The sequence below is a fragment of the Salmo trutta genome, chromosome 11, assembly GCF_901001165.1.
Source record: "Salmo trutta chromosome 11, fSalTru1.1, whole genome shotgun sequence".
Taxonomy (NCBI): Eukaryota; Metazoa; Chordata; class Actinopteri; order Salmoniformes; family Salmonidae; genus Salmo; species Salmo trutta.
Window position 1 is genome coordinate 1,351,309 of NC_042967.1, and position 23,206 is coordinate 1,374,514.

The 23,206-nt window shown below is 42.3% G+C and overlaps 1 protein-coding gene across 9 annotated transcripts in view; it reads left to right on the forward strand.

Annotated features, from left to right (window-relative positions):
- Window positions 1–23,206, forward strand: part of LOC115202073 (tripartite motif-containing protein 2) — a 47,904-nt gene that overhangs the window by 698 nt on the left and 24,000 nt on the right. For 6 of the 9 annotated variants that reach the window (XM_029765942.1, XM_029765947.1, XM_029765948.1 and 3 more), the window contains exons 1-5: window positions 2,436–2,577; window positions 17,849–18,030; window positions 19,911–20,151; window positions 20,775–20,926; window positions 22,698–22,878. In XM_029765942.1, coding sequence (XP_029621802.1) covers window positions 17,894–18,030; window positions 19,911–20,151; window positions 20,775–20,926; window positions 22,698–22,878 — 711 coding nt within the window. In that variant the 5' untranslated portion in view covers window positions 2,436–2,577; window positions 17,849–17,893. Of the gene's footprint in view, window positions 1–2,435; window positions 2,578–10,870; window positions 11,068–17,848; window positions 18,031–19,910; window positions 20,152–20,774; window positions 20,927–22,697; window positions 22,879–23,206 lie in introns of those variants that run through there. The other 3 variants (XM_029765946.1, XM_029765943.1, XM_029765945.1) reach the window with 3 other exon arrangements.

The following is a 23,206-nucleotide window of genomic DNA, read 5'->3' on the forward strand; positions in this document are numbered from 1 at the left end:
GTGTCTAGGTTAATCTCTCTATTGCATGCAGTGGGTATCACTATATTTCATACATGTTGCTCAAACCATGCTACGGTGTGGCAATATACCCTTGCCTCTCAATCATGGCAGTATTGATTGTTTGTAGTGGCTCGGCTACTGGACAGTTGACCACTTATTGACTTATCCAGTTTGGACACAGCCTGTGGGCCCTAAAGGCTTACAACACTGGTGTCCTTTGACATATAGTGACCCGTGTGAGGATGTGGGTCGATGGCAATGGTTGCTGCTGGAAGCCAGGCTGGTTCTGGCTGGGGGTTGTCAATGTGGAGTGACTAGCTGGAGGTAATTGGTTGCAGCACACACACACACGCTCATAAATCGGACACACACATGCACATTCACACATGCAAATACCGATACACACACTCACCGACTCAAATACCAAAAACCGACTCCGCTTTATCTTGGCCAGGTCGCAATTGTAAATGAGAACTTGTTCTCAACTTGCCTACCTGGTTAAATAAAGGTGAAATAAATAAAAATGGCATGTAAGCTCTCTGCCTGCGCCGCAAATGGGCTCTGGTCAAAAGTAGTGCGCTATATAGGGAATAGGGTGTCATTTGGGACGGAGCCTCTGTTTCTCTCTCTCTCTCTCCAAGCAGATTTAGATCAACTCCCTTCACTTATCTCATCTTCCGCTGAGGCCAACATATGTGAACTTGCATCCGTTGAAGTGGCTCCTAACCACTGAATCCTGATCAGATAATGTTCCATCATCATCATGTTTGAGGTTAAAACAGGGATTATTTTTTGTATGTGAAGGGTGATTCGAGGGGTTGGTCTCACTAGTCTGTGGATTCCTCTCCTTGTTTCCTGCCCTTATTTTGTACTAATCTCCAATCAATGTGGTGAATGTCCACCCAGATTTAGCTTTTGCCCGCCTAGTCATTTCATGTCAGTGTAGATGAAGGAAAGGAGATGAGGAGAGGAGGCTATATTTAGATACACCTTGTTCAGCATGATCACTCAACTATTTCTATCTTTCACACCTGCTGTTGTATCCCAGTAAGTGTATGTTTGTCTTCCGTGAAGAAGCCCTTCTACTATCTATTAACACAGAGGCTAGCTAGGCTGTATACACACTTCTGTTGAGTCAACCAAGTACACTTTGTCCCAATGTGCTTAAGTACACATTATACGCTGTATTCTGGGATGTCATGATGTTTTATGTTTTCCCGGGACCACAGATAGAAATGAGCAATTTGGCTACATCTGATGAAATACAGTTCTTGTGCATGGTCCCTGACAAATAAAATAAAAATGGGCTAAACATTAACTGTGTATGTTATTGTAGGTCTGTCCTGGTTATGGCAATGTCATGGTGATGCTAATAGGTCATAGATTCCCTGTGGCTCAGTTGGTAGAGCATGGTGTTTGCAACGCCAGGGTTGTGGGTTCGATTCCCACGGGGGGCCAGTACAAAAAAAAAAATGTATGAAATGTATGCATTCACTACTGTAAGTCGCTCTGGATAAGAGCGTCTGCTAAATGAATAAAATGTAAAAAATGTCATAGTATACCTGTGTCTCCATAGACCCTTGACTTTTTCCACATTTTGATACGTTACAGCCTTATTCTGAAATGGATTAAATAGTTTTTTTCCCCTCATCAATCTATGCATAGACCCCCATAATAAAAATATGAATCTCTGGTTAGTGAATGGTTTGCCAACCATCAGAGGTGTGGAGAAGACCAAGAAACCGTAATGGGGGAGAACTCAACGACCGTTTGTTTGGTTTTGAGGGCAAATGGAGAGTGATGTTTTTACCCCCATTCCTCATCAGGGACGTTATGTAGGAGTCCTGAAGTTTAAACCAGTTAAAGGTGCCTGATTCATTCAGTACTGTACTATATACATACATTTATGTGAAATAGGTTACCATACTGGTTCTACATCTTACGAAAATGCATGTATTATGTACGGTATCATAGTACTTTTACCTTGGATTGAATAGAACTGAAATAAAAAGCTTGACTGTCATTTTCACCTGCAGAGTGAGTATAAAACACAAACACCATTGTAAATACAAATATCATCCCTTTATGCAAAACATGCTCTTCTAAAACATGACATTCAAATCGACAGTGGCTTCCGGCATGTCCTGTTTGTTTCCTCCTCTCCTCTTTTTACACATCCCTTCCTCTCTCCCTCCTTAACTAGTGAAGTCTGTTGTTTTCTGCCTTTGACGCCTTTGGCCCTGTGGGGCTACAAGCCATACACACACACACACACACACACACACACACACACACACACACACACGTGGTTGCCCCCAAGCCTCACTGAGCTCTGTGATTGGTCAGTGCCTCTCCCCTGACAGCGGGGCCCCTCCCCCTACTTCTGCGCTCAGCTGGTGGCTTTTCTGTCAGTCTGTTTGCTTTATTGTAACAATTCCAGCCTCTCTCACACACACACACGCTCCCTCACATACACACAGAGATAAGAGGGTTTATGTGACAGGGAGATGTGTGTGGACGTTCTCACATACCGAGAGGGAAGAGAGGAGACAGAAACAGAACAGACATGGAGTTCAAGTAAGTGGTGTTTTCTGGGTTTGGAGAAGGTATGGAAAGAGAGAGTGAGATGGAGAAAGGGAAAAAAGAGATGAGAGAGGGGGGAAAAGGGGACATTGACAGAGAGAAATGAAGAAGGGAGGATGTTGTATTATCTGCATGATGTCTCCTTTGGGGTGATAGTTGGGTGAGTGTGTGTGTGTGTGTGTGTGTGTGTGATGTCTACATGTAATGTCACTAAGTGTGTGTCTCTGTAGGTCTGTCCCTCTAGGACAAACAGTCAGAGATAATGAGTTGACTAGAGACACAATAGTTGACTTCCTCATTTCACTCAAATACCTTATATCTCTTGAAATATTACTGGAATCATTTTCTTGAATAGGAACTTCCTATCACAACACTATGAGCGATTTGTGTGGTGGCTGAATGTCGAACTTAGATTTTACTGTGTGTACACTTAGCACGTGTGTGTGTGTGTGCATTCGTCTACAGTATTTTTGTTTGTCACTTGCAGTTGTTCTCCCATTGTGTGTGCGTGTGTTGAGTTTTATCAGCATGGTCAGGCTGTAGACTAACGTCCATGTGAGGAAACCAGACACTGATGATACATTGATAGGAGGAGGGCTGTGAGTGTATGTGTATCCCAAATGGCACCATAGTCCCTATATAGTGCATTACTTTTGCCCAGAGCCATATGGGCTCTGGTCAAAACTAGTGCACTATATTGGGAAGAGTGCCATTTGGGACACGGCCTATGTATTGATTTGCTGTGGTGATGAAACTTGATATCTGGCCGTTGCACTGGTTCACTGTTCATCATGCAGACAGTTGTGGGCAGCTATGGGCTACAATGGGCGTGGGGCTCTGTAACAAGTCAAGCCCTGAAATCTTCAGTGGGTTATGATGCGATACAATCAAATTCCATCCAGAGTATAATTGGAATTGAATATGCTATTTTAATGATTATTTCACGTTTTCATGGGAGTTCATCTTGCTTAGAATATATTTGGGAATTAATTAACTATTTTGTTGAGGTCTGCTTTGTATTTCATCTTATGAAATTATTTTTTCTTTGCCTGTTTTCCTTATTGTTCCATGAACTGTTTTCTTTATCTTTCTGATATTACTGATAGTTGATATTGAGCCAAGTGGATTATACTGTGTTCATGTTAGCTCTGAAACGTTTAGCCTTTTTATTTGCATTTAGCTAATACATTTGTGATTGAGTTTGCATCAAAAACTTGAAAGCATGCAAAACCCATCAGTTTTTGCTCTGAACTGAACGTGCTCTATCTTGAAAACATTTACTGCTGACATGCACTGTTTTGGGAGATAGTATTAACAGTGGACTAATGAACAAAATACCAAAAGACAGTTTTTCAGTAAAGTTATCCTTTAACAGTACTGCTTCTCAGTCTCACAGATGCAGTGTATTTCGTGGTATGGCTGAATTGGGAAGTGTATCTGACTCTGGTTGACAGATGTGCAAAGATGCTTCTCATTGCCATGTCTGCTAGCCTCAGACAGTGCTGTCGCTAGATGTGTAGAGTGAGTGTGAGCCACTGAAGGAGTACCATTCTGAAGCACATCCCCTTTTGTCCATGTTATTGTCATGGACAAACCGCTTTTCAAAAAGACAGGCCTTCACCCATATACACAGCCAGCAAAGGGGAAAAACAATGTTCGACATTGCCTACTGTTCTTTGTACTCAATGTTAGAGTATTCTTCTCAGTAAAGCATGCATACCAGTATATAGCTATATTCCTCTGACTGCCAGGGAGTGGGAGAAGAGATGCAGTATATTGAGCATTCGGAACATTCCCTGAACTGCTAGGGGTTAACATTGCCCAGCAGGCACAAACATGGCTGCCATGGCATTACGTAACAACACCTAATAGCATCATGATGCCTTTTGGTTTAAACCGCAATGACCAAAGCATTGCTCTATAGCTGTGGGTGGGAGACGGTCTTAATATACTTGAGGGCAGTGGGAGTGTGAGGATGAGATGGACCTCTACCATCCGCCTTCCCCTCCCTATATCTCCATAATCCCTCATCATCCCATCCCTAATGCGTGGGCCCAGTGGATGCTTTAGATTTGTGTGTGTGTGTGTGTGTGTCCACGCACAGGGCGGGGGTGGGGGACTCAACGCACCCTTTCCAACAATAAACACACATTGAACCGACAAATTGAGATGAAAACACCAAGATAGCCCAGATGAGGATTATCCTAACAATTTAAGCAACAATTTCAACATAATAGATTTAAAGGGACGATCAGCAGTGAAACAATTACAAAGCGTACTGCCTGCCCAATTCGATTAAAAAGCTGAGGGATGGGGCAGGAGAAATGTAATCACTCTCAAATTCATAAACGGAAGTATGGATGCAAGGACTGACCATCCATGATATCAAAAGTATAGTTTTAACCATGTTTTGACGCTATGCAGTGTTTGTTTACATTTATTTTGTTTACAAACATTGGAGTAAAACAAGGTTTTCTTTTGGGTTCTGAAGGGGATACAACAGTTGAACCAAGCTCATGAGGTCAAGTTATTTTGAATGTACAGTGCCTTCGGAAAGTTTTCAGACCCCTTGACTTCTTCCACATTTTGTGATGTTACAGCCTTATTCTAAAATGTATTACATAATTTTTTCCCTCATCAATCTACACACAATACCCCGTAACGACAAAGCAAAAACTGTTTTTTATAATTTTTTGCACTTTTATAAAAACAAATAAACTGATATTACATTTACTTAAGTATTCAGACCCTTTACTCAGTACTTTGTTGAAGCACCTTTGGCAGCGATTACAGCCTTGAGTCTTCTTGGGTATGACACTACAAGCTTGGCACACCTGTATTTGGGGAGTTTCTCCCATTCTTCTCTGCAGATCCTCTCAAGCTCTGTCAGGTTGGACGGGGAGTGTCGCTGCACAGCAATTTTCAGGTCTCTCCAGAGATGTTCGATCGGGTTCAAGTCCGGGTTCTGGCTGGGCCACTCAAGGACATTCAGAGACTTGTCCCAAAGCCACTCCTGCATTGTCTTGGCTGTGTGCTTAGGGTCGTTGTCCTGTTGGAAGGTGAACCTTTGTCCCAGTCTGAGGTCCTGAGCGCTATGGAGCAGGTTTTCATCAAGGATCTCTCTGTACTTTGCTCTGCTCATCTTTGCCTTGATCCTGACTAGTCTCACAGTCCCTGCTGCTGAAACACATCCCTACAGCATGATGCTGCCACCACCATGCTTCACCGTAGGGAATGTGCCAGGTTTCCTCCAGACTTGACGCTTGGCATTCAGGCTAAAGAGATTAATCTTGGTTTCATCAGACCAGAGAGTATTTAGGTGCCTTTTGACCAACTCCATGTGGGCTGTCATGTGCGTTTACTGAGGAGTGGCTTCCATCTGGCCACTAGCATAAAGATTGCCTTTCTGGAAGGTTCTCCCATCTCCACAGAGGAACTCTATAGGTCTGTCAGAGTGACCATCGGGTTCTTGGTCACCTCCCTGACCAAGGCCTTTCTCCCCGATTGCTTAGTTTGGCCGGGCGGCCAGCTCTAGGAAGAGTCTTGGTGGTTCCAAACTTCTTCCATTTACGAATGATGGAGGCCACTGTGTTCTTGCAGACAGTGGCCTCCATCAGATCTGTGCCTCGACACTGTTTCGGAGCTCTACGGACAATTCCTTTGACCTCAAGGCTTGGTTTTTGCTCTGACATGCACTGTCAACTGTGGGACCCTATATAGATAGGTGTGTGTCTTTCCAAATCATGTCCAATCAATTGAATTTACCACAGGTGGACTCCAATCAAATTATAGAAACATCTCAATGGTCAATGGAAACAGGATGCACCTGAGCTCAATTTCGAATCTCATAGCAAAGGGTCTGAACTTTTTTAATTAAGGTATTTCTGTTTTTTATTTTTAATACAGTTGCAAAAATGTGTAAAAACCTGTTTTTGCTTTGTCATTATGGGGTATTGTGTATAGATTGCTGAGGATCATTTAAAAAAAATCAATTTTAGAATAAGGCTGTAACGTAACAAAATGTGGAAAAAGTCAAGGGGTCTGAATACTTTGCGAAGGCATTGTGTATATATTTAGTTGTCTTCAAGAATCAATGGGTTACCTATCGTTAATTTATAAATCCCAAAATGAATGTAGCAACTGCAGATTGCCCTTTTAAGGAATAATGACATATGCTATTCGACGCTGTGGATTCTATTGTCACTGATAATAGTGGTAGATGCCTCAAAGATTGCATCTTCCATGTCTGCCTCACAAACTGGCTAAATGGAAACTGGCTAGAATAATTCATAGGTTCAATGAAAAAGACCTGCCATGTTGGTTAGATTCATATGCTCTAATTGCTCTGATAAGTGGTCTTGTGCTAAATGATAGGTCATTTGTAATTGCATCACTATCCCGCCCAATTCATCTGAATGATAAGTGCTTTGTGCACTACAGCAGTGCCGATGTTTCAGGATTGTTGTAGTCTTCATGGACTTGTCATTGCTATAATTTAGCTTTGTTGCCTTCCATTGAACAAGACTTGTATTCCCCAGTTAACAAAGACTAATCTTAAATCAAATGAATACTCACAGAAATGGCTGTTATTTAACCCAACACTATATCTGCGTCACAAATGACACCCAATTTCCTATGGTTGCACTACTTTTGACCCATGGGCCCTGGTTAAAGGTATCACACTATATAGGGAATAGGGTGCCAAAAATAGGTCAAACACCATTGGATAGATTGAAACTAAACGGCTTTCACATTTTTCCAATCGTGTCAGATCTGATATTATTTGAAGGAAGGAAAAAATGAAGACTTTATAAACTATTCAAATAGGGTTTTGGCCTATATTTGCAGTATAAGTAATATATCTGACCTGGGTTGTTACATTTGAGAAGTTGTGAGTTGGCATAAGCCTTATTGTACCACATATCCTTGATCTGAAAGGCCTTTTTTATGGAGTGTTCTTTCCAGCCCAGTGTCTTTGTGTCCAGAGGGGTGGGGGTGGTGGTGTAGGGGGCGTCTCCAGATGCCAACAGTCACGCAGACCTCCCTCTGGATGGGGGGATGTAATCTTCAATCTGGCCTCTGGAAGAGGAGAGGGTGGACACATTTAGAGATGCGTGCGTGCGTGCGTGCGTGCGTGCGTGCGTGGTGAAATGGACTGACTGGGTGGTATGGGTGCACAAGCATGCCCCTTTCCAGCGTTCTCACCTCCTCCACAATCCCTCTGATCTGTTCTTTTTTATTCTCAGTAAGGGACTAGTTTCTAGTCTGATCTCTTTCTAGTCTCCCTGGTTCTCCACACTGTTGTGGTTACACAGAACTAGTTTATTTCCTAGCAGCCCGATCTCCAGGCGGATACACACAGACCAATGACACAGTTTGATTGCACTGACAATGAAAACGTATATCCATAAACCCTTCTGCTATTGACTAAAATGCTTTGTGTACGTTCCCCCTGGTCAAAAGTAGTGCACTGTATACAGAACAGGGTGCAATTTGAGAGGGAGAGAGAGAATATTCAATGTACTTTGATGCCCAAACTTGTGAAACATAGACATCTATGATTGGTTTACATTTGGTCCGGACCAACCAAATTTGGTCTTGTTTGGGGGTAGAGCTCATTAAAATAATAGCCAGTGTTAAAAATATTACCGAAATATGCAAATACCTGTTATACCTTTTCTGTACCTAATTTAGGATACGTCATCCTGAAGAGAATTACATTATTATCCACAATTATGGATTTATGTTAAGTACAGGTCAGGGACCCTTGATGAAATTCTGTTACCGCATTCCCATTACAGGGTGTAAATCCACTTCAGTTAATGTAGTTCAATAACCAAAATAGATTTTTTTCAAAGTCAATGTGTCATGTCATAGCTGAATCCTTATTCTTTCTGTAAACATATTTGAATCTGAATTCGGAGCAGATATTTAAAATAGATATTTTAACATGTACACAAACTGAAGGAGATTTTACCAAAATTCTCTTAGCAAACTTCTCCTCTGCACAGTTCTTCCAGTAAATGTGTTTTTGTAAAATGTTCAGTGTAAATTGTTAAGAGTAGTCCTTGTGCATAGAGTTGTATGGTTTGTTAAACTATGAAATCAATGGTTTTGTTTGGCATATATTTTAAGTGAAATATCTGAGACTCCATTACCGTGGAATTGCCAATATCAGCTATCCTACAAATCCTTGCAGAAAAACATTATTATTTTGCAGTGCATGTTCCTGGCATTCCACATGCACATTTTGGCGCAGTTACTAATGTGTTGATGACTCCTCATTCTGAGCTGTATATCATGAGCAGCAAGAACCCTTTTGAAAGCCAGATAATAAGTGTACGGCCCAAATGGCACTATAGAGTTGGGCCCTGGTCAAAAGTAGTGCACCGCACTATATAGGGAGTAGGTTGCCATTTGGGACTGAGTCTTTGTGTGTAAAGGACTGGATTGGAACACTCCCCATCAGTATGCTACGCTATGAGCCTATGGTTATGGGTCAAGTTTGGTCAAGTGAGTTCTGATTCAGACCCAATAAAAGAGGAGAATCCTTTCGTGGAATGCAGTGTCTTGTTTAGCGGATTGTTTTCTTTCTTTTCAACCCTGTTTTGTCTTTGCGTATGCTCTGTTTTTGGGAGGCATTAAGGTATAAGAATGGGCAGCAGCATAATGGTATCGGACAAAACACTTCTGTCTGCACTTCTTGGAAAGGAGACGGTGTTTCTTGGTGTGATGCATCTCAACTTGAAATTTGCGGGCAATGAATTGGATCTACGATTGTACAATTGCCCTTATTGGTACAGCTCACGCAATTAACTTCTATAGAAGCCTTCCCAGTCTGTCCATCCATCCATCCATCACACATGACCGGATTCTAATTTCTCTAGATGTCTACTAGCCTCCCAAGCATCCTGGTAATCATGCAGTACTGTCCAGAGCCGTGGCCAAATGGGTAACACTCCTGGCCGGTACATGCCTCCTCACTGGAGACCAGGCTTCAATCCCGATCTACACTCTTCCTCCTGTGTCTCCTTTTTATCTCCCAATCGGTTTCACGCTATCTAAACATGCTAAAGATAAGAGGGAAATTCTTGCCTGAGTACCAATCTGTTTGTTCCATCATGCCACTCCTTGGCATGACAAGGACCAGGCTAGTGGAATTCCACTTTCCTTTTTAATCATAGTACATAAGGACCTGCTCAATGAGGTGACAGTGTCACCCTAATAATGAATTAAGGGGGGAGTAAGATGAAACCTGGTGTTTCATTACGCAAGAGCAAAGAGGGTGGTATGTCCCAAATGGCATCCTATTGTCTACATACAGTAGTGCACTCCTTTTGAACAGGGACCTTAGGGACTATAATAGAGAATGGGATGCAGCCCAAGTCTATGCAGAAGGCTTGAGTTGTCACGTGCGTACTGTCATGTTTCTGGATGCCCTCTCAGTATTTTGTAGTTCTTCACTGTAAAATGTTATAGGCTATGTTATCTAGACAGAAGCCAGCAGCTTTGCCATATCTTAGTTAGTTATTTTATGATCGGATGAAGTGTCTTGTCATTTCTAATGATCGTACTACGTAGCGAGTTGCTGTTGACCTTAATTCCCCGCTGCCGCTGTTTAATGTTGACATTTGCATGCGTGTGTGTGTGTGTGTGTGTGTGTGTGTGTGTGTGTGTGTGTGTGTGTGTGTGTGTGTCTGCGAGTCACAGTCTGCGTGCGTGTTTATCTGTGTGTGTGTGTCTATTTTGTGTGTGCATGCATTGTGCAATTGAGGTTGCCTTTTTGATCTAGGCCGACTGGCAGCACACTGCTTCTCTGTCTCTCTCTCTCGTCCAGTGTTTCCCAAACTCGGTCCTCAGGACCCCAAGGGGTGCAAGTTTTGGTTTTTGCCCTAGCATACTCTCTCTACCCTCTCCGCTCGATGCCTGTGTAGTGAGTCAGCAATATGTGTATACACACGCACACTGCTCCTCCCTTTGATCATGTTAGTTTCCGCCTCATTGGTTGCCGAGCTGACCCCCGCCGGCTGCTCCCTGTCTCATTGGTCGCTCTTCAAGATGCCAGCCAATCCGCTCCCTGCTGCTTACTGACGCTGCTGCATCCCTTTCCCAGGATCCTTTGCCAGCTCTTCTGCAGTGAGCCAGCATTAACTTGAGAGAGGGGGAGGGGGAGTGTGAGGGGGAAAAGAGGGGTATAGAGGGTGAGGGGGGAAAAAGGAAAAGCAACAGGAGGGAGGGAGATGTAAGAAATTGATTGGCTACGAGTCCAGACATAGGTCCACACTGTTGGCTCTCGCAATTAATCCTCCTCTCTCACCCTCTCTCCTCTTGATATGTGCCGTCATCTCTTTTCAAGTTCAGCAGCTCTTTAAGCAGCTCATAATTTCTCTGCTACCTGGACAGGAGCATCTTTAGAGGGCAGAAGCAGGTGCTGCGTTTTACTCAGAGGATGACTCGGCGATGGTAGGGCTCCTACAGAACGTGGTGGGTAAATGGCATGGTGGCACAGTCTTATGTTGGCACGGGTAGCACTGGGTGGGTGACAATGTCACTAACTATATCGGCTTGGTGGTGACACCTGTTGATTGCTTCACAGATGCTGTGACTGTGTTTGGAATAGGGATTTTAGAGTGATTTATATAGTGTCATTGCAATGTCGTCATATAGTCGGGGGATGCACTGTATATGCTTGAGTAATGGATTTATGGTTTTGTTTATTGATTTGATTGATTAATATTGGGCATTTTCAAATAGGGCCATTGTAAATGCTGATATCTACAGAACTTTAGGACATTTTAACAAATATGTTTTATCATGTAAGTTGCACTCGGCTTCTCTGATTGGTCAAGATTATTTGACATCTTCAACAGAAATGTACCTTTGTCATCTGTCATCAGTCATCTTTTGCCTATGAGACTGTGCTAGTGGTATGTTGATGGATTAATCAAGCAGGATTCATTTAGTTGCATTTCAAGCTGCCTTACATAAAGATGACGTAACAGCGAGACCTCCCTTTGTGAGACGACAGGAGTTTTGTATGTGTTCTGTATGTTGTTTGGTGTTGTCTTCGTTGTGTCCTGTGTCTGTTGTGTCTGAGTTATTGTGCCCTTGTTGTGTCTGTGTGTCTCTGTTGTGGCTGTGCTGTGTCTGCGTCTGAGAGAAGGATTTGTGGAACAGTTTCATAATCACTTCCATCTTTCATGCGCTGCAAATCCACCTAGATATGCAGCAACATTTCATGGAATTGATAAATCAGGGAAGGAGCTGGATTTTGATTCATCGAATCGTCTGTTTAATTGACAAGGCTTTCGTTGCGCTGGGTTTGTTTGCATATACCGGTAGATTTTTCAATGTAAAAATTGTGATCAACAGTATAGTGTATTTTATTGAGATATTGAGTGTTATGATAAAAAAAAGCATGAGCTGACGCACACCCCAAAAATATTCCTACATAACCTGGTTCAAGCATTCATTATGTAACCCTGAAGAAGGCACTGCGCTGCCAAAACATTGCTTATTAGGTTTACCCATTCAATTGTTGGGAGCATATAAGAGTGTGTGACTTTCTTTCTTTATGTTTGAGTGTTATGGTGGTATCTCAATACACCATGAACCAGATTGTCATTCTCTTAAAGGTCCCCAGTCCCCACATGTGGAGAGTTAACCCTTAGTTGACTCAGGAAGTGAAAAGGATTGTGTAATGATGACTTTCCAGATAAAGCTTTCCAGATAAATCTAGCTTGATTTGACCGCAAATACTTAAAACCATATTTTTTTTTTACATCAATCCACCAATTTGGCTAAAACCCACTAAGCTTCAAGGGTCGCACCACCAAAGTTATGTCAATATTGTAACTTAGATAAGGTAGCGACAGACACCTTGAATGACTTGACTTCTGCTGTGTACTGTCGAGTAGTCAGCATTTAAGATTTAAACAAACTATATGGAAAGGGTTAAACCAAGGGTCTCCATCCTGGTAGCTATGGCAACGGTCTTTTTCCTGACAAGCTATTTTCTGGCATATACTGTACGAGACATCAGCAAGGGAAGGAGAGTCTCGCTCAGGGCCTTTTTCTACAAGCGGGCAGAGGCATCCTGTTTCTTTGCCTGTCTTAAATACATCCTGAGACCGCTAGCTAGCTGACACACATGCTTTGCTCACTCTGCTCACACTGAGTCTTGTCTGACAAGTGTCTCCTATCCTCTAGCCAGCCTTGCAACATGTCAGAAAAATTATGCTTTTACTGACTGTGGTAAGAAACTACTATCCTTATGACTAGCCCATATGAATCTGATTCATTATGACAGTCTAAGAGAAAATGACAAACTGTACATTGACAATGTAAAGTCCTATGGTGGTGGTAGCTGCATTAAATTCATTTAATTGAATAAACTTTATTAAACTTTATTAATAAAGTAATAAATTGGATTCTTCAAAAAACAGCAACAACATATACATGCATATAATACAGTAGGGTATTTCCATCGAAAAGGACCCATGAACACCAACATGGGAAGTTCATAGGAGCATGTAAAATTAAAGCATGCATACACTCAGTGGCCAGTTTATCTAGTTCTAGGTCGGACCCCCCTTTGCCTCCAGAACAGCCTGGATTCTTCAGGGCATGAAAACGTTGCTCAATTGGTATTAAGAGACATAATGTGTGCCAGGAAAACATTTCCCCCTCCGTTATGCCACCAACCTGTACCGTTGACACCAGGCAGGATGGGGCCATGGACTCATGCTGCTTACGCCAAATAGATGATCATACCACGTTCAAGGTCACTACGGTCACTCGTTTTGCCCATTCTTATTTTGTCGAACAGTAACTGAATGTCTCAATGCCTGTCTGCCTGCTTTATATAGCAAGCCACGGGCACGTGACTCACTGTCTGTAGGAGCGAACCATTTTTGTTAACGGGGGGTATACCTAATAAACTGGCCACTGAGAGTATAAATCAAATCAAATCACATTTATTAATATAGCCCTTCTTACATCAGCTGATATCTCAAAGTGCTGTACAGAAACACAGCCTAAAACCCCAAACAGCAAGCAATGCAGTATAATACTGCCATACCAAGCAAAAGAGCAGTAACTCCACATTTGGTCCAAAAATGTTTTGACATTTTTTTATACATTAATAAATCATTTTAAGGATCTGACCCTTTTTAAAATGTTCGCCTAAAATGACATACCCAAATCTAACTCCCTGTAGCTCACGACCTGAAGCAAGGATATGCATTTTCTTGATACCATTTGAAAGGAAACACTTTGGAGTTTGTGGAAATGTGAAATTAATGTAGGAGAATATAACACATTAGATCTGGTAAAAGATAATACACACACAAAACATGCATTTTCTATTTTTGTTTTGTTTTATCATCTTTGAAATGCAAGAGAACGGCCATACATTAACATAGGAGCCTTGATGTCATTTAGATTTTGTCTACAAGATGGCAGCAGTGTGTGTGTGTGTGTGTGTGCAGTTTCAGAAGGATCCAGTGAAGAATTACCTCACTACACAACATTTTGCACCAAGTTTGCCAGGAGTTTGCCCAAATGTGCTGAATTGGTCAATTTATACATTTTCAAGTACATAACTATAGAGAACATACAAAAATGCTATGGTAATACAAATGTAAGTTTACACACTCTCAGGAATGTCATACATGATGGATCATTAGCTTCCCTACAGAAAAGACACATCTAGATGGCCGGGCAGGGTGTGTGTGGAGCCAGTGACAGCAGTGGGGTCAAACTGTAGAACCCAGCTCCTATATTTGAATTATTTTTTCAAACAAAACTACACTACATTTTATCTCTGGGACCCTCAGGATGACAAATTAGAGCAAGATTACTGAATGTAACTACATTATTTACCTTTAGAGGTGAATGTATCAAACCAGTTACCGTGATGGTGTTTCGTTGTTGTGCACTATCCTCAAACAATGGCATGGTATTTTTTTTATGTAATAGCTACTGTAAATTGTACACTGCAGTTAGATTAACAAGAATTTTAAGCTTTCTGCCAATATATGACGTGTCTATGTCCTGGAAATGTTTTCTAGTCACATTATCGCATATTGAGCAACAACCGTCCCGTTAACAACCATCAGTTACTGCCTTTTAACTTGGTTTCACTGAGCTTTGGGATGCAGTGTCTACTGGTTCCCTTGATATTATTTATTGTTCTTCGCTGATACAAGTATCAAACTATACGACAATGTATGTAACTATGTAACTGCCGTCAAGGGTCAAAGGTCATAAGAGGTCAGGGTCAATATGAAGAAAAAGTAAACTCATAGTAAGACAACAGATAACCGCATCTCCAATGATCTGCCTACAATTAATTTGGCTGTACAATAAAACAACTTTGAAGTAATTTTGCTCAGTTTCACTCTGAGCATTTACTGCTCTTTTGCTTGGTAGGGCAGAATACAGTAATGCATTTCTATCGAAAAGGACCCATGAGCACCAACATGAAGTTCATAGGAGCATATATTTTTTTGGGGGGGGGGGATGAGGGCATAGATACATTTTTAAACCATTTTCCATCTTAAAAATTAGGCACAAATAAAGGCTTTGATTTCTGGATAAACAGGTGGAAAAGGGATTTGAGAGAACATCTACCAGAAAGTCTTAAAAGGTATCAGAAATGCATCAAAACACAATAATGTTGATGTAAAGACCCCTGCCAACTAATGTCAGCAACAATATTTAATTTTGGAGAAATTCTTTACCTTCTGGAAGTTTAATAAATATTGCCTTGTCCCTTGTAATTCTGTGACCAAAAACCCACACATCTTTAAGATATTTTCTAATTTCTCTCCCTCATGAGGATGGAGAATAATGAAAGTTCAGTTATAGTGATTTTTACTAATATTCATTTTGTTTATTAATTATTAAGTGATTAAAACTCGTAATTCTGTTATCAAATTAGTAACGGAATAAACCAAAAATCAGTACTGGAATTACTGTAACTGAATTGGCTACAATGACAAATTATAGTAGTTACAAACCACAGTTGGGTCACTTGCTACTGTCCTCCTTCCACTGGCATACTGTTATGTTCAGCTCATAACTGGTTTATTTCTCTTTCTGTTGTCTGGTGGTCAAAGCAAGAGTGTTAAAACAGTCTGGAAAACCCTACCAAACCCTCACTCTCCAGTTAATGTCACCTCTCCCAGCTCTTACTGACACCTACCCATGAGCCCCCTCTCTTTCTATTTACTTTAATCAGCATCCTCACCCACTGAGCACCGATCGACACTGGACATCCATGGACGTTGAAAATGAGTTTCAATTTGGTCAGTCCACCCTGGCCTTGTTGTTAAGGTCCAAAGACGGACCGAACTGGACCAAATTTGAACCTATCATAGACACGTTTCACAAGATTGTGCTCTTCTCACTGTGCTATCCAGAGTACAGTACAATACAGTACAGTAAAGAAAAGTACAGTACAGTATATTGTACTGTACTGTACTGTACTGAACTATACTCTGCTGGAGTTGAATTGCCCAGTATCAGCTTGTAAATGTATTGATATGAAACACATCCGTGTTAGAGGAATCCGGTGAATCTGAGGCCTACTAATTTTGCTTGTATTGACGGGTATATTGTACTTTACTTTTCCTATGGCTCAGCACTCAACTCTGTCCTCAGGGGTGTCACTGTAGCTGCACTAAGCTTATACTGAACACGTACTGCTTTGCTTTCACTTTGTTATCAACTATTTATCACTCAGTGCTTTTTCTGGAAACATTCACCTAGTATAGCACTGAAGCCATAGCAAAAAGCTTGGCTGCATGAAATAGCAACTCTCCTCAAATCTCTTTTGAGGTCATCCAGGACTCCCATCTCTCTTAAAACCAAGCCCCAACTTGGTTTCTCAATCCTAGGTAGGTATGCCAGATGGCCAGTCTAGGCCTGGGGCTCCTGGCAAGTTTCAGCCTTGAAGAGTATTGACAAGGGCCAGGGCCCCAAAACCACAGACTGGATGCAGCCTATCACAGTGCCATCCGTTTTGTCACCAAAGCCCCATACACTACCCACCATTGTGACCTGTACGCTCTCGTTGGTTGGCCCTCGCTTCATACTCGTCGCCAAACCCACTGGCTACAGGTTATCTACAAGTCTCTGCTAGGTAAAGCCCCGCCTTATCTCAGCTCACTGGACACCATAGCAGCACCCACTCGTAACATGCGCTCCAGCAGGTATATCTCACTGGTCGCCCCCAAAGCCAATTCCTCCTTTGGTTGTCTTTCCTTCCAGTACTCTGCTGCCAATGATTGGAATGAACTGCAAAAATCTCTGAAGCTGGAGACTCATATCTCCCTCACTAGCTTTAAGCACCAGCTGTCAGAGCAGCTCAAAGATCACTGCACCTGTACATAGCCCATCTGTAAACAGCCCATCTATCTACCTACCTCATCCCCATACTGTATTTATTTATCTTGCTCCTTTGCACCCCAGTATCTCTACTTGCACATTCATCTTCTGCACATCTACCATTCCAGTGTTTTAATTGCTATATTGTAATTACATCTCCACCATGGCCTATTTATTGTCTTAACTTACCTCATTTGCACTCACTGTATATAGACTTTTTGTTTTCTTTTGTTCTACTGTATTATTGACTGTATGTTTTGTTCATTCCATGTCTAACTCTGTGTTGTTGTATGTGTCAAATTGCTATGCTTTATCTTGGCCAGGTCGCAGTTGTAAATGAGAACTTGTTCTCAACTAGCCTACCTGGTTAAATAAAGGTGAAATAAAATATGTCCTTAGGCTTATAGGCCATATTGTGGGAAATATTATTTAAGATAACACATTAATACTTGGACCTTCTGCTGTTCATATACATACTGGTATGTGGACTATGTTGAGATTTATTTGTCTGTTCAGCCTGTGGCAGAACTGTAATTTGTGTGTTTGGCATTTCCTGTCTCGGTGAGGGGCAGGATGGGAGGAAAAAAGCAGCTGATGTGTGTGTCTCTCTTTTTTAGCTTTATTTCTCTTTCTAGCTAATTTGTGTGTATGTGAATTTGCCTTTGATCTCTCTCTTTGGCCGTGTGTGTGTGTGTGTGTGTACACGTGCGAATGCATACTGGTTGAAAATGCGAACAACATTTTGGACACTTTTGTATGTGTGTGTGCATACCTCCTAAACCCACTTCCCTCTATGTCCAAGTCTTAGCATGGGTATCAGTGCATATGTGTGTGTGAACCCCTCTAATCCCTGTTTCTCTGTCTCTCTCTGTAGGGTGCAGGGTGAGAGGAAGAGGGAACTTTATGACAGAGTATTAGGATGGCCAGTGAAGGCTCCAGTAGCATTTCCAGCCCTGTGGTGCGACAGATCGACAAGCAGTTCCTGATCTGCAGCATATGCCTGGACCGCTACGACAACCCCAAAGTGCTGCCCTGCCTCCATACCTTCTGTGAGAGGTGAGTTTGTTTGCGTGTGTGTGTGTGTGTGTGTGTGTGTGTGTGTGTGTGTGTGTGTGTGTGTGTGTGTGTGTGTGTGTGTGCGTGCTGCCTGCCTGTCTCATTTTATTCTTTATGTCCACTTTGGGATAGTGGGTGAGCTTGATTGTCTTCGAGAGTGAGATGTATTGGTTGGCAAACACGTGAAAATTCTGCCAATTAAGGGTGATGCTTGCTCATGCTTGCTCATCACACAACCTTATATTAAAAGGATGGCAGGTAGCCTAGTGGTTAGAGCGTTGGGCCAGTAACCAGAAGGTTGCTGGATCAATTCCCTGAGCTGACGAGGTAAAAATCTGTTTTTCTGCCCCTGAGCAAGGCAGTTAACCCACTGTTCCCTGGGCACTGAAGATGTGGATGTCAGCCCCCCGCACCTCTCTGATTCAGTTGGGTTAGATGTGGAAGACACATTTCAGTTGAATACATTCAGTTGTACAACTGACTGGGTATCCCCCTTTCCTTAAAGATGACCTAACCAAAGATGTAGAAATTGTCTTTCTTTTTGTCATGGAACAGCTGAATATAGTAACTAAATACTGTATCTTCACAAAATGTCTGTCTTTTCTGTGACTACGTTTGGTCTGTCCGTGTCACCTTCCTAGACTAGCTGTCTTTGTCCCTGAGAGAAGGGAGAGCTCAGTGCCTGTCTCTGCCTGTCTCATTGTTCTGTATAGCATCTAGAGCGTGACAATACTCATTTAGATTTGATGACGCTGTTGTACCAAGATGCTCTCGCTCTTTCTCCATCTTTCGCTTGTTCTCTCTCTCGCTCTCTCATTCTCTCCCTATCGTTTTGTTTCTTTCTCTTTCTGTCTTTGTCTCTGATTGTGTGTCTCTCTCTCTCTCTCTCTCTCTCTCTCTCTCTCTCTCTCTCTCTCTCTCTCTCTCTCTCTCATCCTCGTTTTCTTCTGTCTGTCTCTCTCTCTCTCTCTCTCTCTCTCTCTCTCTCTCATCCTCGTTTTCTTCTGTCTGTCTCTCTCTCTCTCTCTCTCCCATCCTCGTTTTCCCCACTCTGTCCCTCTCTCCATCTTTCAGTCTAGTCTCTCTGTTCATTTCTGACTCAGTGTGGTGCAGGCAACTGTGTGCTGAATATAAAAATTCAGTTTGTTTTTGAGGGGCGGAAAACTTTAACTTGATTGACAAGTTAGGTTTTTCTTCCATTTTAATTCTGTGTTGACTTTGATTACCATCGGACAACTTCATTAATCAGTGAATTAAACAGTGATTTAATTCATCAGCATCTCTGTGAAAATTGTATATGACTAAATTATATCAAACTAGCAATTCAGTAGACCATTTAAAGTGTATATATTTATATTTTGTGGGACCTTTTTCTGGGTTTTTATTCTTCTGCCATGTATCAAGTAAACATATTGCAGGACGCTATCTAAGGCTAGGCAGTGTGTGACTGAATCCCACCCCTTCATACAATGTGTTATAGAGTCACTCACTGGTATTATAAGTCAGTGTTGTTGGTGTATGGTGGAAATGACCCCATGTCTGCATGCTGCAACATTTTAGGATTTGATCCTGTAAAGCCATTGAATCTAAGGATTTTTTTTTCCTGACTCAAGTAGAATATACTAGACGAGAGTCATAATAACATAGAAGTATGATACAATGTCTGTTGCATCCCAAATGTCACCCTCTTCCTTAGTTAGGACACGACTTTTGACCAGGGCCCATTGGTGCCATTTGGGACACAGGCATGTGGCCTGTATTTTCCGTCATGACAGGTATTAGGGCTGTGGCGGTATAGAAATAGTCTTAGAAACACTAGTAAGTATATCCACATCACAGACATTTGACTCCACCTTTCTACCCTCCTCTCCCCGATCCAGGTGCCTGCAGAACTACATCCCCGCCCACAGCCTGACGCTGTCGTGCCCTGTGTGCCGCCAGACATCTATCCTGCCGGAGAAAGGCGTGGCGGCGCTGCAGAGCAACTTCTTCATAACCAACCTGATGGATGTGCTGCACCGGCCCCCCAGCGACAGCTGCAGCCAGGAGAGCGTAGTGTTGGAGACCATCAACTCTGTGGCCACGGGACAACCGCTCTCTTGCCCCAACCATGTAGGAAATGTAGGATATAACGACAGACAGACTCTCTCTCACACACACAGCTAATAATTTCCATCCATCAGTGTCCATATAACGTTATTGCAGGAGTAAATGATTCTACAGATCGGTCACCTTGTTGAAATTACAGTGATGGTCGGAGGGGTGAAATCGATGGCATTTAACAGTCTTGACATGTCTGTGGCACCTCAGCAGGAGATTCCGTGACATTCAACTTTCTTGCGTATCTCTCTCGCTCATCACCATAGCAACAGGTTTATTTTTATGGGCTACTGGCACAGGGGCACTACCACACTGGCACTGAACTTCTAAGTGGTGATAATGACTTGCTTCAAAGCTTGATACAGAGGTTTACTACAGGGTGTGATGTTTTGGGGGAAAAATTATTGGAGATTTATTGTGGTGTTTTTTTTAATATAGTTAATAGGAAATACATTTTAGGGTTAGTAGATATCTACAGTATTTTGTACCCTCAAATATTCTGGGAATATTTGGGTAGTGCTTTCGCACACCTGCACAGTATGCATTTGCAATCTTGTCAGAGGAAAGGAAAAGGAGAGGAGAAAATGGATTCTCATAACGTTTCTTCACCTTGACCTTTAAACTCTTGCTTTGCTCTTGCCTAGGTGATGGAGTTCTACTGTCCATCGTGTGAGACAGCCATGTGCCAGGAGTGTACGAGCGCCGAGCATGCCGAGCACCCCACTGTGCCCCTCAAAGATGTGGTCGAGCAGCACAAGGCCTCGCTGCAGGACCAGCTTTACGCCGTCAAAAACCGGTAGGGGCCAATACATACCCCTGGGGGACACCAAATGTTATAAAACATATTTACAACCATAACAACAAATTACAACCAAAAAATAAACATTTAATAATAATTATGACATCCAATTGCATTGGACAAAGTCAAAAAAAGGTAATGGCCGAACACACGCCCCTGGGGAAAGTGGGTTAATGGTGCCATCTTTGGTTGTATCTGTACACAGAATAATGTACATCATATGTTCTTCTCCAATTTGCATTAGTGTATTGATTTTTCCTATTAGACTCAAAGTTCTTCATCTACCCAAGTATTCAGACCCCTTGACTTTTTACACATGTTGTTACGTTACAGCCTTATTCTCAAGTGGATTAAATAAAACAAATTCCTCAGCAATCTACACACAATACCCCATAATGACAAAGCGAAAACCGTTTTTGGGAGATCTTTGCAAATGTATTAAAAATAAGAAACAGAAATACATTATTTACATAAGTATTCAGACCCTTTGCTATGAGACTCAAAATTGAGCTCAGATGCATCCTGTTTCCATTGATCATCCTTGAGATTTTTCCAGAACTTGGAGTCCACCTGTGGTAAATTAAATTGATTGGACATGATTTGGAAAGGCACACACCTATCTATATAAGGTCCCACAGTTGACAATGCATGTCAGAGAAAAAACCAAGCCATGAGATCGAAGGAATTATCCGTAGAGTGCCGAGACAGGATTGTGTCGAGGCACAATTCTGGGGAAGGGTACCAAAACATTTCTGCAGCATTGAAGGTCCCCAAGAACACAATGACCTCCATCATTCTTAAATGGAAGAAGTTTGGAACCACCAAGACTCTTCCTAAAGCTGGCCGCCTGGCCAAACTAAGCAATCGGGGTAGAAGGGCCTTAGTCAGGAGGTGAGTTCCTCTGTGGAGATGGGTGAACCTTCGAGAAAGACAATCATCTCTGCAGCACTCCACCATCAGGCCTTTATGGTAGAGTGGCCAGACGGAAGCCACTCCTCAGTAAAAGACACATGAAATCCCATTTGGAGTTTGTGAAAGGCACCTAAAGACTCTCAGACCATGATAAACAAGATTCTCTGGTCTGATGAAACCAAGATTTAAGTCTTTGACCTAAATGCCAAGCGTCACATCTGGAGGAAACCTGGATCGAGGTAAAGATGAACAGATCAAAGTACAGAGAGATCCTTGATGAAAACCTGCTCCAGAGTGCTCAGGACAACGACCCTAAGCACACAGCCAAGACAACTTAGGAGTGGCTTCGGGACAAGTCTCCGAATGTCCTTCAATGGTCCAGCCAGAGCCCGGACTTGAAACCGATCGAACATCTCTGGAAAGACCTGAAAATAGCTGTGCAGTGACGCTCCCCATCCAACCTGACAGAGCTTGAGAAGATCTGCAGAGAAGAATGGGAGAATCTCCCCAAATAGAGGTCTCCCCAAGAAGACTCAAGTCTGTAATTGCTGCCAAAGGTGCTTCAACAAAGTACTGAGTAAAGGGTCTGAATACTTATCACATTTACATATCTGTTTTAGCATTAGCAAACATTTCTAAAAAAAACATTTTTGCTTTGTCATTATGGGGTATTGTGTGAAGATTGATGAGGGACAATTTTAGAATAAGGCTGTAACCTAACAACGTGTAAAAAGTGTAACCTTACAACATGTGTAAAATATGTGTCGGAGGCAACCTAAGAATTATCCCCGATGTCAGAGGGTCAAAACACCTATGACTGGTCGCACCCACCCTCTGACTCCCTCCCTCCCTTCAGGCTCCCTGAAATCGACTCGGCTCTGCAGGTGCTGTCGGAGATCCTGCAGCAGCTGACCAATCAGAAGAGCTCCATCGAGGGGGACATCCACACCACGTTCGACGAGTTGCAGAAGACCCTGAACGTCCGCAAGAGTGTCCTGCTCATGGAGCTTGAGGTCAACTTCGGCCTCAAGCAGAAAGTGAGACCCTAATGTTTGATAAATGGGCGGGGTTTAGTGGGACATTTATTATAACCTTTTCTTGTGGGTTTTTGATTGTTTCGTCAATCTGTTTGGTGCACACAGACAATATGATACGAAATTAGAGGCAGGTGGTCAATGAAAGTAAGCAGATATATGATTAGGAGATAAAGGAAAGACGTTTCTAAACATGGGCATGGTTTAAAAACTAAGAATGAATGAGCATTATACTCACGATGTGAACAAGAAAAATACTGAAAATATGTGCTTCCCAATTTGAAAATCTAGTATATATTGAAAGCAATAGGTGTTCATTTTTCAAAACACT